Here is a 17,152-nt window from a genome sequence, read left to right as displayed (position 1 = left end):
GTGAAGTATAGTATATGTTCCTTCTTTCTTTCTTAGTATCAAGAAGTTGTATTTTCCCTAACACTATTGTGTTTGAAATTAATCAAAGGTTCGGTGTTGATTCCTTGCAGAAAAAAATAGAAACAAAAAAAAAAATTAACAAAAAAAAAAATTAAATCATTTGTATTCATCATTGCTTATTCTTGAAGTTTTTTTTCATGTTATAGATAGAGGAGAGCTTGCATCGAAATGTTTCACCTAAGAAATATACTAACAGCCGAGCTTTCCGGTTGCAACAAGGTTTTTTGCTAAGCTCAACACAGCAGGTAATAATATTATTAAAAAATACTAAACATACCATCAAATTGGATGACTTGATTACAAATTTTGAACATTTTCTGTATTATTATCTTATAAATTAACATATTTTACTAAAAGGTGCACCCGAGAAAGAAGTTTTTGGTTATTTTTTATGCAATGATAATAGTTTTGTAACTTATTATGATGGAGAAAAATGCATTCAAAGTCATACCCCAGTCACTCCGTCAGGTGGGGAGAGTCAATTATCTTGATGTTTCACCTATCAAAGCATATTGTTATGATCTATAGATGATAGATGGTGCGATTTGTTTGATGGTTCTTAGAAATGTCAAAATCTGTTGGCAACTGCAGTTGATGCCGGTTTCAGTTTAGCGCAAAGACTTGCGATTGGCGGAGAACTGGTGGAGGGTTGGAGAGAACATTCCAGAGGGTTACGCCCCTCCAGACAGTGGCGCCACAAACCTGGTACTATGAAATAGAAATTTGTGGAATATCCTTTTTCTCGAAGTTTCGACCAGAGCTATAAATAGTGAGGTGATCACAAGGGGAGAGATTCGATGAAAAGTCAGTTGTGATTGAACTTTGCGAAAAAGTTGTTAGCTCTCTGATTAGCTTGAAAATACGTGTAAATTGCTGTTCTATAAATAAATGTATTTGTCCATCGAACTGCTGCTTGTTTTGCAATCTTGAAGTCTTGTGAAAACGTATCTGGAACAATGTTTTCATCTCACCCACTGGAAATAATTCGGGACAAATAAAAAAGTATAAATACATAAATTTTGTTTTTATTTCAAATATTTAGATTGCTGGAAATTTTTCTTTCACATCTGCAATGGAAATTTGCCTAGTCAGACATGCCTGTTTTGGAGGATTTATCTTTTTCAATAGTCAGATGTATACCACATCTCACCTTTCATGTTTATCTTTCATCTCTTGTTCTGCAGGAGCATCAATCTCGGAATCTTCTGGCATGAAAAGGCTGGCTTCACTTTTCTGTTTCCTATGCTGTTTGTTTATTTTTAGTTCTACTATGATTAGTACTACTGGTTGAAGACTCCTCTGGGGTTTAGACTATCCAGGTCATCAATGGTTATTCCTTTTCCTTGAGAAAATATTATAAAATGTCCCTATGTCACCTCATAATTCTTAGATGATTCATTAATCATACAACCATTAATTAACATATTGATTTAATTATATAATTTATCATCCACAATTGAAACAATAAGTATATCTACCAAGGCAAACTTCAATCAAGACTAACATGTAAGCACTGTAAACAAAGTTTTGCAATGGTTCCACGAAACCTTAAAATCCAGGTTGAGAAGTGTAGACATAAAAAAAGTGGGATAATTATGAAAGATTCGGGCACAATTTTTAATCATGGAAGCTCACTCTTGCAGCCAGACCTGGAACCACCTCTCTATTTCATTCGTAGTAGTTATGGCATCACCTGAAATAAAAAATTAGAGCATGCATCCAAGTCACCCCATTTGACGATAGTAGTTGTAGGATTTTTAGTTGTATTTGTATTTGTATTTGTATTTGTATTTAGTAAGAGAAATTAAAATACAGTAGTCTCTCTGTCTATGTAAGAAACTCATATACTTTGTTAATGGAAAGTTGAGAGAAAGACCAAAGCAGTTTTTTTCTTGTTAATCCAATTTCATTTCCTTCAATAAAATGAATATATTATGGAGAACTGTCGATGAATATATATATATATATATATATATAGCTCATTAAAAATAATTTCCCTCTGTAGGATTTTTTTCTCAAACTCAGTTATATTTAAAAATGACAACAATAAATGGAACCTGTGTGTGAGTAGGAAAGGCCTGTTAGAAGCATAGGTCTTTTTCTGTGTAATTTGTAAAAATTATACTGCTACTAGTGGTTCTGTACTTTGTAGAGATCGCAACTTTTTTTAAAACAGTTATTGGAAATTTCATATACATAAACAAGACATACCAGGGATTGCCAACCCATAGCACACTTGCCATAATAGTAGTTGTTTGATTTTAGTGGCAATAAACTCACATATATGCATTATTCAACACTTCCAAGCATGTGAAACAAAACTTTTTCTTTCTTGTGTCTAAAATATTGGTTTTTGTTGATCGATAAAATATTGTAGAAAAAAGTGTGAATGTAAATGACCATAGAGCAGGGGCTCTCAAAGTTTTCCCATCTGTGGCGCCCTTTATCCTAATCAATGATTATCCACGACTCCGCAGAGCAGTTTAACAAAGAAGCGTTTGTCAGGCTGCTGCTCCAAAGCACCCCTGATAAAAGTTGGTGGTATACCAGGGAGTGTGGGTGCCTCGACGGACAGTTTGCTAACCCCTGCCATAGAGTATTATTGTTATTTGACGGGGGGAGGGGGGAAGCACATATTTTTTTGTATTATGTGATTTTGCATAAGTGAGATTTGAATGCTTAACAAATTTTTGTATGTAGCTAAGCTTCTGCTGTAATTCTCCCGCACTTCATTATTGTACTTTATGTTGAATTTTTTTTTGTTATGCCAAATTTTAAGATAAAGGGAATTAATTCTATGGAGACTTTACTGTGTAAAAAATTATGATTTGATAGTTTTAGATTAATTTGATAGTTTTAGATTAATTTGATAGTTTTAGATTAATTTGATAGTTTTAGATTAATTTGATAGTTTTAGATTAATTTGATAGTTTTAGATTAATTTGATAGTTTTAGATTAATTTGATAGTTTTAGATTAATTTGATAGTTTTAGATCGATAGCTGCATTAAATTCTTAATTTTTCTTTGCTATGTATAGACTGTCGATCGATTGATGGTTCATGTGCAGGACACAGTGAATAATGTGAAAAAAGCTGCTGTTGATGGTGCATCACTTTCAGATGAAGTAGAACGAGCTGAGGGTTTTCTTGGTGATGCCAATAATGCCAAACAAGTAATAATGTTGATACATTAAAAATATATTACAATTGTATGCAAAATCAAGAGAATTTGCACGTTTATTTTCACAGAAAGTACTGAACTAAAGGTACTAATAATGCAGCCCAAGAAGTATGTAAATATTCAGTGTCGAATACGTAAGCATACATGTGCATGTGGGCGGAGCTGTGACCATGGAGGGGATGATAAGCGCATGAGGCGTTTTGCACTATTCATGTGCTGATACTCCTCAACAACATTTGCTGTGTTTCTTGCAAGAGTTGGGTAAATTTTATAAACTATCAGATAAAATGAGAGAGATAGTAGCCGCAAACGTATGGATGATGAAATGACATGTAGAATCATCAATAGATTGGTAAGGCAATCAAAAGTGCAGGTGGCTACAGAGCTTGATGTAATGCCCGGTTACATATCGAGAATACCTGGACAAGGTGTTCGAAGAGCCATCACAAGCAATGAGGATCATTATTTGGCACTTTGAACGTGGTGCCACAGGACTGCTACAGCATCACAGCACTCACGTGAGCTGCATGCTGCCACTGGAACTCAAGTTCCACGGTTTACTGTTGCTCGAAGGCTTCGTGAAAGAAAGCTTTATGGCAGAAAACCCTCTGTTTGCATCCCGCTCACTGCAGCATACAAGAGAACACATTTAGCATGGTGCAGGCAACATCAGCCTTGGATCACACTTCAATGGAGCACCGTGCTCTTCACAGATGAGTCAAGATTCAGCCTGGACACTGTTTCTTGATGTACCTTTATCTGGAGAGAGCTTGGGATCCGATACCATTCTTCCCACATCAGAGAAATGGACCACTATGGTGGTTGAGGTGTCATGGTCTGGGCAGGCATCATGTTGGACAGCCGTACACCCCTCCATGTGTTTGGCAGATGGTCCCTGACTGCTAGGAGGTATAGAAAGGAGATCTTAGTGCCTTATGTTGGACTTCTTAGGGGTGCAATTGGCCTTCGGTTCCTGTTCTTGGATGACCACTTGTCCACATCAGGCTCACCTGGTCAACGATTATCTGGAAAGTAAGAAAATTCAGCATATGGATTGACCAACCAGATCTCCTGACATAAATCGTATAGAACATGTCTGGGATGCTCTTGGGAGGGCGATTGCATCTTGCATTCCCCTAAGAACCCTCCCGAAGCTGAAAACTGCGTTGCCGCAGGAGTGGGACCGATTTCTTTAGGAACTCCTTAACTGCCTCTTGTCCAGTATGCTGTCACACTACGCCACCTGTCTGACTGAGAGCGGAACCATCGTATTAGACTCATTTTTGGTTCAATCTGGCAACATGGATTTTGGACATTCTTGCAATGATGAGCTTTACTGACAATCATGCATGTGTACTATACTTTTTTATTATGACTTATACTATGCATCTCTTTCTCTGTTATAACTGTGTATTTGTACCAAATTTCATTAAAATCTACCCATTAGTTTTTCAGAGATTCAACATAATATGCTAATTCTCTTAAAGTATATATATGACGTGCTTATTCTTTCTGTATTGAAAAAAAACATAAATAAAAGGTGCGAAAGTTCTTCATATTTCATAGCAAAAAATATTGAATATTATTTTGGTTAGGATGACTGCATCCTGCTTTTCAGATGGTTATCTATCAATTAGTATGATATAAGTTAAGAAACTCACCTTATTTCTTTGATTTTAACAAGTATTTAAAAAATGAGGTAATCATGTTACAAGCTTAAAATGGCTAATGTTTTCAATTTTGATATAGTTTGGCATGCTGTGAATTATATTTATTTTAATTTTTCAGTTACTAGCCAGACTGCATGAAGTGGTCCTACAACAGGAAGATTCTGGGAATCCCATTGAAACACGGCTACAGGAATTTGTCAACGAACTATATGACACAGTGCAAAGTCATGTCATGGTAGTTTATTGCTTATTGCTCTTAATTTTTTATAGATTAATGGTTAATTATTTTGAAATATCCCTCTCTGAGCAACTGTTTGTATTTTATGCAGAGCACTGCTTCTTGTATGTTGAAGTGTGTGGAAGACCAGTGTCCAAATATCATAGGAGAAGATGTGAGTAATATTATCAGTTGACTTGGTTTTTGCTGCTTTCTGTAGGTATCCCCTTCCCCCAACTTATAATTAAAAAAGCATTTATGCCAATACATTTATTTTCACATGTATTTTTCTGCTTTATTCCATTTATTCAGTGGATTTATTTATTTTTGACCCATTGAATATCTTCAATTTGAGTTGTGGTTCCTTAATGTAGACTAACTCAATTACTATAAATTGCATACTAAATTTTTTAGCAATGAGAGTAGGTTTACCATAATATGAAAACATGAAAGGTTGAAAAACTCTTCAAGTGAATGAAAAAAACTCTGTATTTTGGGCATGAATATCTATTTCCAATTACCAGGTTTTTAATGAATATAGATATTTAAGTCATGAACGTTTTCTAATGTTTGTGAAGTTTATATATATATAATGCACTCAAACCTTCATGCATTATTTTTATTGTTTACCCTCATTTGTTGTACATACCCTATACATCTTTTCATTATAAGGTTCGCCGTGATCTAGAAAAGTTGTGCCAAGAAAAAGGAGTTATACCCGTTGACTTCGTCCATCATGCCTTAATCGATCAGTGTGGAACTAGTATAATGAATAAAGTCAGGTAAGCTTTTCAATACCATCTAAGTTATAGCATTGTGTTCAGTCGGAGAAAAATCAAGACTCAAGTGTATTGTCCCCTGTTATTAAATCACATCTCAGAAAATTATTAAGTCTAGCAGAATTCCTTAAATCACCAGAGTTTCTTATCAAACATCTTGGTTTTCATTGTCATTACTCTCACATCCTGTAGCAGGGCTCCTAGGCTGGGATCTTTGGTTTTGGTCCTAGGGGCCAGACTTTAAACAGGCCCTTCTATGGTAAATGAATAGTTTGAAAAAACAAAGTTATGAGAATCGTCTTAGGCCCTGGGCTGGAGCCCATTATTTTTTAAAGTACAAAAATGCTCTTCAGTTCCTAATTGTTTCGATTCTGTATTTTTGCACAGTCGACACTCTTTTCATTGACCTCATCATTCTGTCAAAAACAAATGTTATATTGGGTGGTTGTTTTATTGATAGGTAAACATATAGGTACGTCATTACAGGAAAACATTTCCTTATCGATACACTTCCTTCCTAAACACTTATCCTATCGATCGCTGTAATGGAATGCGCATTATAACGATCGTTCAATGTGTTGAATCCTTCCGATAAAGACGGATGCAAGGTCCTCATTGAACCTTTACTAACACCATATATGCTCCTCATGAATATTTCTCTGCGGAACTTTAAACGAATCAGTACATCTCAGAATGTGCATCTATGTGTTCTATACCTGATTTAAAGTTTGTTTCTGAGGAATGCTTGTTACGTATGTTAAAGATGTGTTGCCATCTGTCTTCCAAATTCAGAAATAAACAACTCTGTAGGTTATTTTTTTTGCATGTTGTGTGAATTTTCTAAATATTATAGGAGTAATTGCTCTTTCTCTCTGAAAAGACTTTTTCAAATGGGAGAGATTTGCTCACATTTGCACCTTGAAGTTGGAAAACGAAAAAAGCCAACATAGCCAACCAACACTTTGCCGTCAGTGAGTTTCAAACCTGATCAGACCTCTACTGATGACCAACACAGCTGATGCTTATACTACTCTCTAGATCAGTGTTTCTGGTCATCACATCATTCATACTGGGCTGCGACTATTCTGTCGTTTCCTTTTCCCCCATTCATGTTCTGTTAATCATATGTTTGACCGGGCCTTCCACATACAAAAATGAAATTGGACTGTGGACTTCCAAAGGTTGAGAACCACTGCTTTAGATAGCCACCTTAGATCCAAGCAGTCAATATCTCGGCTAACAAAGATAATTTGTTCTGAAATAATATTCTTTAGCTGGAATCCCATTTTCCATAGGTTTCTGTGAAAAGCCATTTAATTCATTCTAGGTACAGCCTAAAATTTTAAGATAAGTTTCGAAACACTAAAAAAGCACTGTAAAAAAAGCAATCTGACGAAAGGTTGAACTGAACCGCTTTACAGATGGAGATGTAAGGTGGGAAAATGAAGACCTTTTGATTTCATACTTTGTACGCATTCCACAACCCAGTCGGGACGCTCTCTACAGGATGTGGTCAACTCATTTTTTGTCTCGTATCCGTAGATGGAAGGGATAATGTCCTAGAATGTCAAGCTAATTCAGTTTTATGCTAAGAGTTTACTCTTAACACCACTAAAATGGTATACACTGAAATTTTTTCTGCATGAGCTTTAAAAATACACAACAATTTTTTTTTCCAAGTTTAATACAATAATTTATTTTACATGAAATTGCTCAAAATCTTTCTGAAAGAGAAAGTTGAAAGTGGTAGATATAAATTAATCAAATTTGAGTAATAGTAATTTTGATTGTGCCAAAATTCTACTCACAATGCCACTGTGTTATGCTATTGAGTGCATCCATCAAAACATTTGTTAGCCAAGGCTGCAAAACCACAAAAAAAATCTTTGTTAACCAAAAAAATTTGTAAGCTGTGATATTGCTGTGTATACCTTTTTCATATATAAGATCAAACATTACTTTTTCTGTTATAAATTGTTTGTAAAACAGATTTTTGAGATATAAAGTAAAATTACTGTCTCAATGTTTCACCAATATATTGTTATCTACTAGTTTATGCCAAACTTTTCTCCAACAAATTTTTTGGACTATAATCAACAGAAATGTAGAATGAAAATTTCGAGTCCTAATGCATTTTTGACACAATTAGTGTCATCTTAAGAGAAAGAAATAGCTAACAGTCAACTATATTATCTGTTCTGAACTAGGATCCGTGTCAGAACTTGCCTGACACTGGGTTGCTCAGTGGATAGAACATCAATTCAGACGTTGAGGTCAAACATGTTCTGTTATATTTAAACATTTGAATAAAAATTTTAGAATTCATAAATCATGATTTTTTTGTTAACTTTTTTAATCATTTAAGTTTAATATCATGCTGAAATTTGTTTCAAGCCTTATCAAAGATTGAAATAAAAGTAATAAAAAATGTAACTTTTCCCATAAATGTTACATTTATTGAAATAATTCACATTAATATTTTTCTTCATCATATACTAAACTATCTTTGAAATTTTTTTTATAAGAACAGATAAGCAGAACAAAATAAGCATGAAATTGCATTGTTAACCCATTGAGGACTAAGTTTTGAATCATTGATTTTTTAACCAAGTGAATAACGGTATAGAAATGACTTGAAGTTAATAGAAAATCTTAATGTTTTCTATTTTTTCTTTTTTAAGCAGTGAAGTCAACTTATCAGTTGCAGCTCAAGTATCGGATAGAATTGTTGATGAAGTTATTGAAGCATTATCTAAGAGCCATAGAGAAATGGTAAAAAAAAACCAAAAAATATCTTGAAATAATTTCCCCCGTTTTTAATTTTTCAAACTATTAAATGATTGAATATTTTATGCTGCAAAAATTTCCGTAATGTCATTTACAAACCGGTTTTCATTCCTTTTTTATTGTCTGCACTTGTATATATTTATATGCATATATACACAAGTTTTTCTTTCAAATTTTCAGCATGAAGTTGCAAATCAACAGCGTTGTACGACTCCAGATGTTTTGAGAGGTCGTATCTGTACAAGCGGAGGTGGGCTGAAAATAAGCCAGAGTGGTGATTCTCAGTTGGATCGCGACAGCTACAGTGAAAACTCTGATTCACCCCTTGTAAGTGTTTGTTAAAGATGAGGATTTCTCAAAATCTGATTTAAATGGATTTGCTGTTTGTTCTTATATATATGCATATTTTTTCAGCTTTTGGTACCAACGGCAGGTTGGTACCAAATTATCTATTAATTATACCAGTTTTATCTGAAAGGAGTCATTTTAATGAAATTGTATAAACTTTATAAAAAAACTTTTGGCAAGAAATACTTCTTAAGTTAAAATTATTGAACAGCATGCTCTTATTTTTCATGCAAACAGCAATTGGCTTGGCTTAATTTGGTGAGTAAGGTTATCTTAATTTTATGAATTGAATTTTTTCTTATTTTTTTTATCTTTCTCTTCTAAATTTATATATGAAGAATGATGTTTGGTTAGGTCTTATTTAATTGATTGATTTTTTTGTCTGTAAATAATATTTTTGTTAATGTGTATGTGTGATAATTTATAAAAAAAAATCCTTTTAACTTGAGCTTTCAAAATCTTCAGGCCACCCCAAAGCTCACAAACAAGAGAAAAAGTGTTCATGCTAGGAAACTCCGGCCTCAGTCAGTTGTTGGTAAGATACTTTTTATGGCTATGATTTACAAAATTAAATTTTTACTTTTTTTCTCTTAATTTTATAGAAAAATCACATTGCATAAGTAAAGTTTCTTTAACTGTTTAAAGGCTGAACTATGAACAAAGTCACTTATTGTTTTGAAATTTGGAATTTGAGGTCCTTTTGCATGCCTATACATAGATCAAGTTTGAAATTTGAAGAAAAAATTTTTTTCTTTGTTTTTCACGATGTTCCATAAATGGAACATTGGCACTTGGGGAGAGTTGAAAGCGGAAACTGGTATCGCCTATATTCTCACGATTATTTATTTCTGGAGTACAGTTATCACACGAAATTTTCTATTTTCTACTACAAATTCAAATTCGCAACACATACCGATTTTTTTAACATTAAAATGAGTGCAGAAAATTCAAATTTTTTTTATAATGTCCGTGATAAAAGAAGAAAAACATATATATTTGATGGACGTGTTTGTCACATTGGTAGCACTTATAGTGTTTTGTTTTGCCAAACCACACACCGTCCTTGCATCGCAGACACAATATAATGGCCATCAGATGATCTGGCATCTTTTTTTCAATTGACAACGTGGACCTGGATGAATAATTAACCCCTCCTTAGATCATAGAAGGCTTATTGTCACTTCTTTTCGGAATTCCAAATGATAAATAAGATCCACTTCTCGCAACTCTGAATGAATTATCCAACGTGCTATAATGGTCGTATGGCAAATCTTTTCCAATGGAATCCAGAGCTGAGGTTTTGATCGGATTCTAGAAAGAATTTTTTTTTATCCCATATAATAAGTTTTTTTCGGATTGCTCAAAACTGTTTTGCTTTATCTTGAAACTTGAGTGTTGCACTTACGTTTTGTTCCTTTTTTCTGCCCTACATCTTTTTAACACGTTTCAGGAGATTTCTAACAACCCATCCTCGTTTTTGCAAAATTACCTAGCATTTCACATACATCAGTTGGAGCTGTTGATACTAGAGGATTTTCAACAATATCATCTTCATCGACGATGTTCCCATTTTCATTAGCACGTAATTGGAATATATCTACATCTTCTAATTAGGAATCTGAAAGAGTTCCTAAATATCTTGCAGCTTCTTCTAATGTGAGATATCTTTTTGATATGGTTAATCAGCTGAACACAACAAGACTACCTAAGATTTGTCGAACTCGGTTTGATTAGTCTGCAGTTTGCTAAAATATACATTACTAAGAATGCAAGAATGAAAAAGTTCTCATCCAATATAAACAATCCACCCTAGAAAGCACATTCCTTTGTGTCATATTACCCAGAATTAGCCCCTATACACATGTCAAACGATGACAGCACCCTGGGGTTCGAATAAGAAAATCGAAGCAGCACACTGCTCATTTTAGATATCCCTAGAATCCCTCTCTCTTGAAAGGCCAATGTTCCATAAATGGAACATGCATTTTTGAACGTGTGTAGCTCTTTACCGTTTAACAGTACAAAAAAACTAATTCATTTACTTTGATTGATATATTAAGTGGTAGAAACACACAAAATAATTTTCAATGTACTTCAAAATTGAAATTTTGGCAAATTTTAATCAAAATGGGGGAAAAATACCCGAAAAATGTCAAATTTCAAAATTCTGCCAAAAATGTTTATATCAACCTGAAGTTTCCTAATTTATTTCAAAAAATACTTCAAACTCTCTTCTATACATGGTAAAAAACTGAAATGTTTGAATCAATTTTTATCTGATATTTTTGTAAATAAAAACTATGCTCCATTTATGGAACATTGGCCTTTAAACAGTTAAACTTTTGTCAGGTGTGAAAAAATCCAACCCTCATTGAAGGATCAGATAATTATTTTGTATTTGCATTAGTAACTTAAATAGGTTTTCTTTTACTTTTTTATTTTTTACTTTTCAATTTACAATAACTTTCAATAGTTAAATAAATATATCTTGTTCTGAATTGCAGATAGTGTTGAAGGAATAGCAGCAGATGACATTCCCGACCTCCTTCCGAAAGATGAAAATGATGGCATGTATACTTATGCATTTCCTGTATACGGTATATAAAGTATAAGTTTTTCACATAGTGTACTCAATAGCTTTCCCTGTTGGTTCTGCAAGATATTGGGCATTATTGAACATGTAACATATAGAAAATTTCTTTTATTAAATCATTATTGCATGCAGTTAGAAACAGGCAATGCAAATTTAACTGATACTAATTCATTTAATATTTGTTATTGATCAGGCATGTCTACAATTTCAAAGTTAATAATTTTGAAGAGCCAGAGTTTCACTGATCAGTGACAAAGGGTCACTCATTCCTTATAGTTTCAATCATAATTTTTTTTCAGAGTATGTACTTGTGAAGTAATTTATTCTAGATGCTGTTAAAAGAATATTTAAGGATAAAGGAATAAAGCTTATTAAAGTGTTCACACGAGCACATAATTTGATGACATTCTGATTGCGCTGAACTTCATGCTGAATATTTTTTTAAAAATATGACAAAAACTAAATTATTAACAGAAATCACTGTAAATTGAGTCCTTATTGTATACTTTTGCTCTATTCGTCATTTTTTATTTTTCTGAATTAGTTATAGTTTGAGTGATTTCATTTATCTTATAGAAAGCCTGCCTAGCCTTTCTCCAGTATCAGAGAAACTTGAGCACCTGGGAAAGGCACGTCCTAAACGGCCAAAAACTAGAGCACCCACCAGACCTGCAATACAAGGCAAAGAATCGCGTGATGACACCCATGACCTCGGAGAAGGACTTGACAATTTTTTCCGTCAAAAGCAGAACTCGTCTTCAACACCAACGCTGTCTCCTGATTCTGAAGTGATTAGGTATGGATAGTTCTAATCATTTTATGTTTACGAGAAAATTATGTATATTTTCACACAAATGAGAAGCTGTATATCTTTAGATAAACTGATATTGCTTTAGTTTTGGGGTTTTGAAATCTTATGTTTGAATTTAGTCTGGAGGCATGGAGGGCTATTGAATTCGATGAGACTGCTAACATAACTTTTCTGATAGCAGTTGTCTGGATACTATTGAAGTGCATTCAGCAGCAACATTTTGTCTATACCAGACATTCTTTTAGGAATTTATCTTACAGTAGAGATATTCAAGCCATTATTTATGAATTATTTGTCAGATATTTTGTAGTTATCACACTAGTACCAAATTGAATCACCCTCCTCCCCGCTTCCCCCCCAAAAAATATATAGGATGAGGTTTGATTTTGGAGATAAAAATAATGGGAAACTAGATTTATTAATGTGATTCGTAATTCCTTATTCTGTTTACTCAAGGGTAATAGTATAAAATGCACATTTTAAAGCATACAACCATGTTTTCTTAATACTATCAACTTTCATCTGCTTGAACTCTTCCTCCAAAGTTTCACAACTCTCCTCACATTTTCGCTCTCACTGCAACAAACCATCGTCCTCAGATCTGTCAAGTGCATTTGTGTCATGTATATATATATTGTTTGTAGTTGCATGTTTAACTGGGTTGCTGTACTTTTGAAATATATGACATCCATATTTATTATGGGCACTTTTTCTCAGCCACCTCGTTGGGCATTTTGCCTGTTGTGGCTTTGTATTTGAAATGCAGCATTTCTCGAATGACTTTGATATGACCTTAAATGACGGACTCTAGAGCTATACTTTTCCTTGCAAATTACACCCACATAGCAAGCTTCGAAGCATTAGCCTATTTGATGCCAGATGGGAGTCACGGCCAGTTGGGAGTAGCTTCATCTTTGCAGTAAGCTTCTCGTCATGAGGATTCAGGTTCAAATCATCCTGTTGGCGGCACAGTGGTGGTCGGCTGAAATTAATTTTTTGTGGTGTACCAACTTCAAGGTGCAAATGCAAGCTAGTGTTCCATTTGAAACAATCTCTCCACAGAGAGCAGGCAGACCTTTAACATGATATTTCCATGACATGACGATTCAAGCATTTACTATCTTCATTTCAAAACATGGAAGACAGATGACAGCATTAGCATAAATAAGCACAACTCTGACACCATAAATATGTTAGAGCCACACATATATAACAATTTCCTTCATGTAACCAAACCAACAGAAATTCCGCTGTTGGTTAAACGGTACATGGACTGTCTTAATTTACATTCCTTGTACGGTTAAGAAGTAATACAGAGTCCATGTGCAGTTTCTTCACACAATTGTGAAATGGATTGTTGATGCATATGTCCAAGGGATGACCCAACTCTAAAGATTGCCATAACAGCAAACTGTAATTGCAGGGTAAGCTATAGACGATTAAAAAAAACCCAGCAAACAATCCTTTACTGTTGCATATAGGAGGACCTATGTCTTTGAAGCAGTGAAAATTGAGTAAATATGTCCTATATGTCCTTGTCCTATATGTGAGTAAATACAGTAAATAGAGAATGTTTCAAGAGTGTTAAATTGAAAAAAAAGCAAATGAGAGAGAGGGGCTTCTAGCTAGTGTGGAACAAATTTTTATAAATTTGACAATTTGTCAGTTGATTGAAGACAATAGTCAATAGACGATAGTCTTGAAGACAAAATTTGGAATGAGACAGTTATTTATTTTAATTTCACATAGTGCCTATTTTGAATTTGATTCTTTTTAAATACATCCACCTATGGGTAGTAATTTGCTATATGGTGTGTTACAATTTTCCTCATTCAAAATGAGAAATTTTCATGGAATTTAAGTTGTATGCAATGTGCCAATCAATAGAACTATTATTTTCAATGTCATTTGTATCAACTAGCCCATAAATTAACACAGATGCTTGGCCTATAATTTTTTTTCTTCTGCTAGGGTGAGTGGAAGGTGCATTTTTTTTTTTTTTTGCATGGAATTATGGAATGTACAATATACTTTTTTTCTTGTTTCTACAAAAGGGCTCGTACCGATAGCAGCAGCACATCAGCAAGCGTGCTTAGTAGTGATCTAGTCGCGACAGACTGCATTATCAAAGTTGATCGTTCCCCTGACAATGATAAAAAAGACAGAGGGTGAGTTCCAACGAAACTATCACGATAACTTCTGTTTCATGCCTTTAAAAGGGTGCTTTTATTTTTTTTAGAACTATTTTATGCATGGTTGCTGCAAAGCTGCTGTTAGTCATATCTTTTAAATGTACATTTATTACATATGTGAGCTGAAAGGTTTTGTCCTCATAGTAGTGCTCTTTTTAAACAATATACTTAATATCTGAATAAATGAATATATCTGTTATCATAATACCTGATGCTTTATTCATTTCACTTTGTGCATGTTAAGAAGGAAAAAGGTTGCTCAGCATTTCCATTCTCAACAGCATTTTATAATTGAAATTTTTTAGTGCTGAAAAAAGTATTTTTACTAAATATTTGCACATGAATACAAGCCACAGAAAGGTGATGAATGTGTCAATATAAATGCAATAAAATTCTGGTGAAAAAAATTAAAAATGAAATGGCAAGGGATCACCTCTGTCAAAACTTGGCTGAAAATATCAAGCCTTAATTTGCATTTTGGAATTTCTGAGAGAGTGCAGACTCTGTTAAAAAACAACTAAGTAGATGAAAAACGTTTCAGCTCACTTTTGTGATATTCATTTATGAGTGCAGTAATTGTTGAAGAGAGTTACTGAAATTTTATGGATGTGCTTGAGAACAAGCATGTGTTCATTTATCCATCTTTGAAACAATCGTTAGCTTCATAACATAAATGCTCATTACATTTTATTTACTTAGTATGACATAACATTATGAGCATGTAACTTCATTTGCTTATACTTCAATCTTATCTATTTTTTTAAGAAAGATGAAATGATGAAAGGAAATTGGATAGAATATAAAATTTTTATTTTCAAAAATTTAGAACAAAACAATCTATTGATTTTTTTTAAATGAAAATTGTTTCTGGAAAATTCAATTTTTGGTTCCAGTTTCTAGTTCTCATATTTGAATAGAATATCCATTGATCAACTATTTCATTCAAGTTTTGTCTAAGTTCATATGCAATGCTTTTCTGCAGTTTTTGAATTTGGCAAAAATGTACCTTGTAAACATTTTCTTTATACTGTTTTCCACTTTTTTTGCATGCATATTTTTCCTGGTTATACTTTGTAAATATATATTCTAGTAATTTAAAACAGCATAGGATTTTCCATTTTTTAATCAGATTTTTTTGAAGAGAATAAATATCTTTTACCTTCAGTCAGTTTTGAATAGGGTCTAAAAAAACTTAGTAAAATATTGGTTTTGATATAATAGTCTGTGTTATTTGTATTGTATTTTAATCAAAGTGAAATATTGTAAATTTGCATATTAACAAAAAAAAAAGTTCTTCCTTTTCAATTTTAAAAGCATGCATAAAAAATCATGCATTTGCTCCTTGTTAATAGTGTTCAAAAGTTGTAAATTTGGATTTCTGAGCTGCATCAACACTGCCACTTATATGTATGTTGTGAAATATAGATGAAGTGATGTCCACAAAGAAATGCATAGTTACTGAACTTTGTTCAAATGTACAGAGTAGTGTTTGTAGTGTATGATTTAGTCATGTAACTAAGCTCAAGAAACCTTGGTCTCTGGCAGTCATTTTAATTAATAAAATTTTATAGACCACCTTTGCTAAATGTGGATTTAGAACAATGAAATTTTTACCTGAATTATTAAGCATGTGTTCTACTGATAATTTAAAAAATGAATACATGAAAGAAAATTATATGTATGTTACTGTCCATGGCAAAGGTTTTAGTGTGTGCAAAGTGGTCAGTGCCTGAAGTCTGGGTAATTGTAAAGTGACCGCCACTTCACGAAGGTGTTAAACTGGGACCGTACAGCACAAACGAATAACTTTGTTATATTTCATTCTGTTGTCAGAACTTATTTATTATACGGGGAAACTCCTATATAATGATAATCATCTTTATAAAAATAATATTCTCTGGTCCTGGCACACTTCCGATAGTGTCAGTGTGTTTTATCTACAATGATAAATTCTGTATAATAATACTTTTTCTTCAGACTGTTAAGTATGGTTGCATTGGAGTATTGCTGCTCATCAGATTTTTTGAATGATTTAAAAATTTGTTTCCCCAAGTCTTTTTATTTTGAAGTTGCTCCCTTTTTTCTCGTTCTTACACGAGTCATTTTAGAAAATTATAACTTATTTTATACATGTAAATATAAAGCCAACTGCTGTTTTTTTATAGGTCGGATCAAATTGTTGCCCTTGATGAATAATCCTAAAACTATTTACATCAAGAATGTATTGCTGAAAAACAATTTTTTTAATCAATGAAGTTGAACTCCTCTACTTCAAGTAGCATGAAATAATTTTTTATATTGGACAGAACAAAAGATAAAATTTAAAAAAGAAACATAATAATTGAGGGACAAAATAACAGAGGACACACTCTTTCTCAATTGTTTTGTTGTGGAACATATTCCCAGTACTATGAGATATGAATGTTGAAATATGCAACACCAAAAAAACCTTATCACAAAGTATTTAAATTTGTTTATGGATGACATTTAAAATTTATGTAACTTTTAAGTTTG

At 33.2% G+C, this 17,152-nt stretch overlaps 1 protein-coding gene across 4 annotated transcripts in view; it reads left to right on the top strand.

Annotated features, from left to right (window-relative positions):
- LRR (capping protein regulator and myosin 1 linker 1 leucine rich repeat protein) overlaps positions 1 to 17,152 on the top strand; it is a 124,503-nt gene that overhangs the window by 70,516 nt on the left and 36,835 nt on the right. For 3 of the 4 annotated variants that reach the window (XM_089245681.1, XM_089245683.1, XM_089245684.1), the window contains exons 20-31: positions 207 to 305; positions 3,099 to 3,233; positions 5,030 to 5,146; positions 5,241 to 5,303; positions 5,801 to 5,910; positions 8,592 to 8,679; positions 8,875 to 9,021; positions 9,280 to 9,300; positions 9,508 to 9,577; positions 11,547 to 11,609; positions 12,212 to 12,431; positions 14,501 to 14,614. In XM_089245681.1, coding sequence (XP_089101807.1) covers positions 207 to 305; positions 3,099 to 3,233; positions 5,030 to 5,146; positions 5,241 to 5,303; positions 5,801 to 5,910; positions 8,592 to 8,679; positions 8,875 to 9,021; positions 9,280 to 9,300; positions 9,508 to 9,577; positions 11,547 to 11,609; positions 12,212 to 12,431; positions 14,501 to 14,614 — 1,247 coding nt within the window. The remainder of the gene's footprint in view (positions 1 to 206; positions 306 to 3,098; positions 3,234 to 5,029; positions 5,147 to 5,240; positions 5,304 to 5,800; positions 5,911 to 8,591; positions 8,680 to 8,874; positions 9,022 to 9,279; positions 9,301 to 9,507; positions 9,578 to 11,546; positions 11,610 to 12,211; positions 12,432 to 14,500; positions 14,615 to 17,152) is intronic. The other variant, XM_089245682.1, reaches the window with a different exon arrangement.

Source organism: Pholcus phalangioides, unplaced genomic scaffold (genome assembly GCF_987345545.1).
Source record: "Pholcus phalangioides strain wild (caught in Gottingen) unplaced genomic scaffold, Ppha-v1.0 ptg000016l_1, whole genome shotgun sequence".
Taxonomy (NCBI): Eukaryota; Metazoa; Arthropoda; class Arachnida; order Araneae; family Pholcidae; genus Pholcus; species Pholcus phalangioides.
Note: the sequence above shows the minus strand (reverse complement) of the source record. Positions and strands in the feature narration are given on the sequence as shown.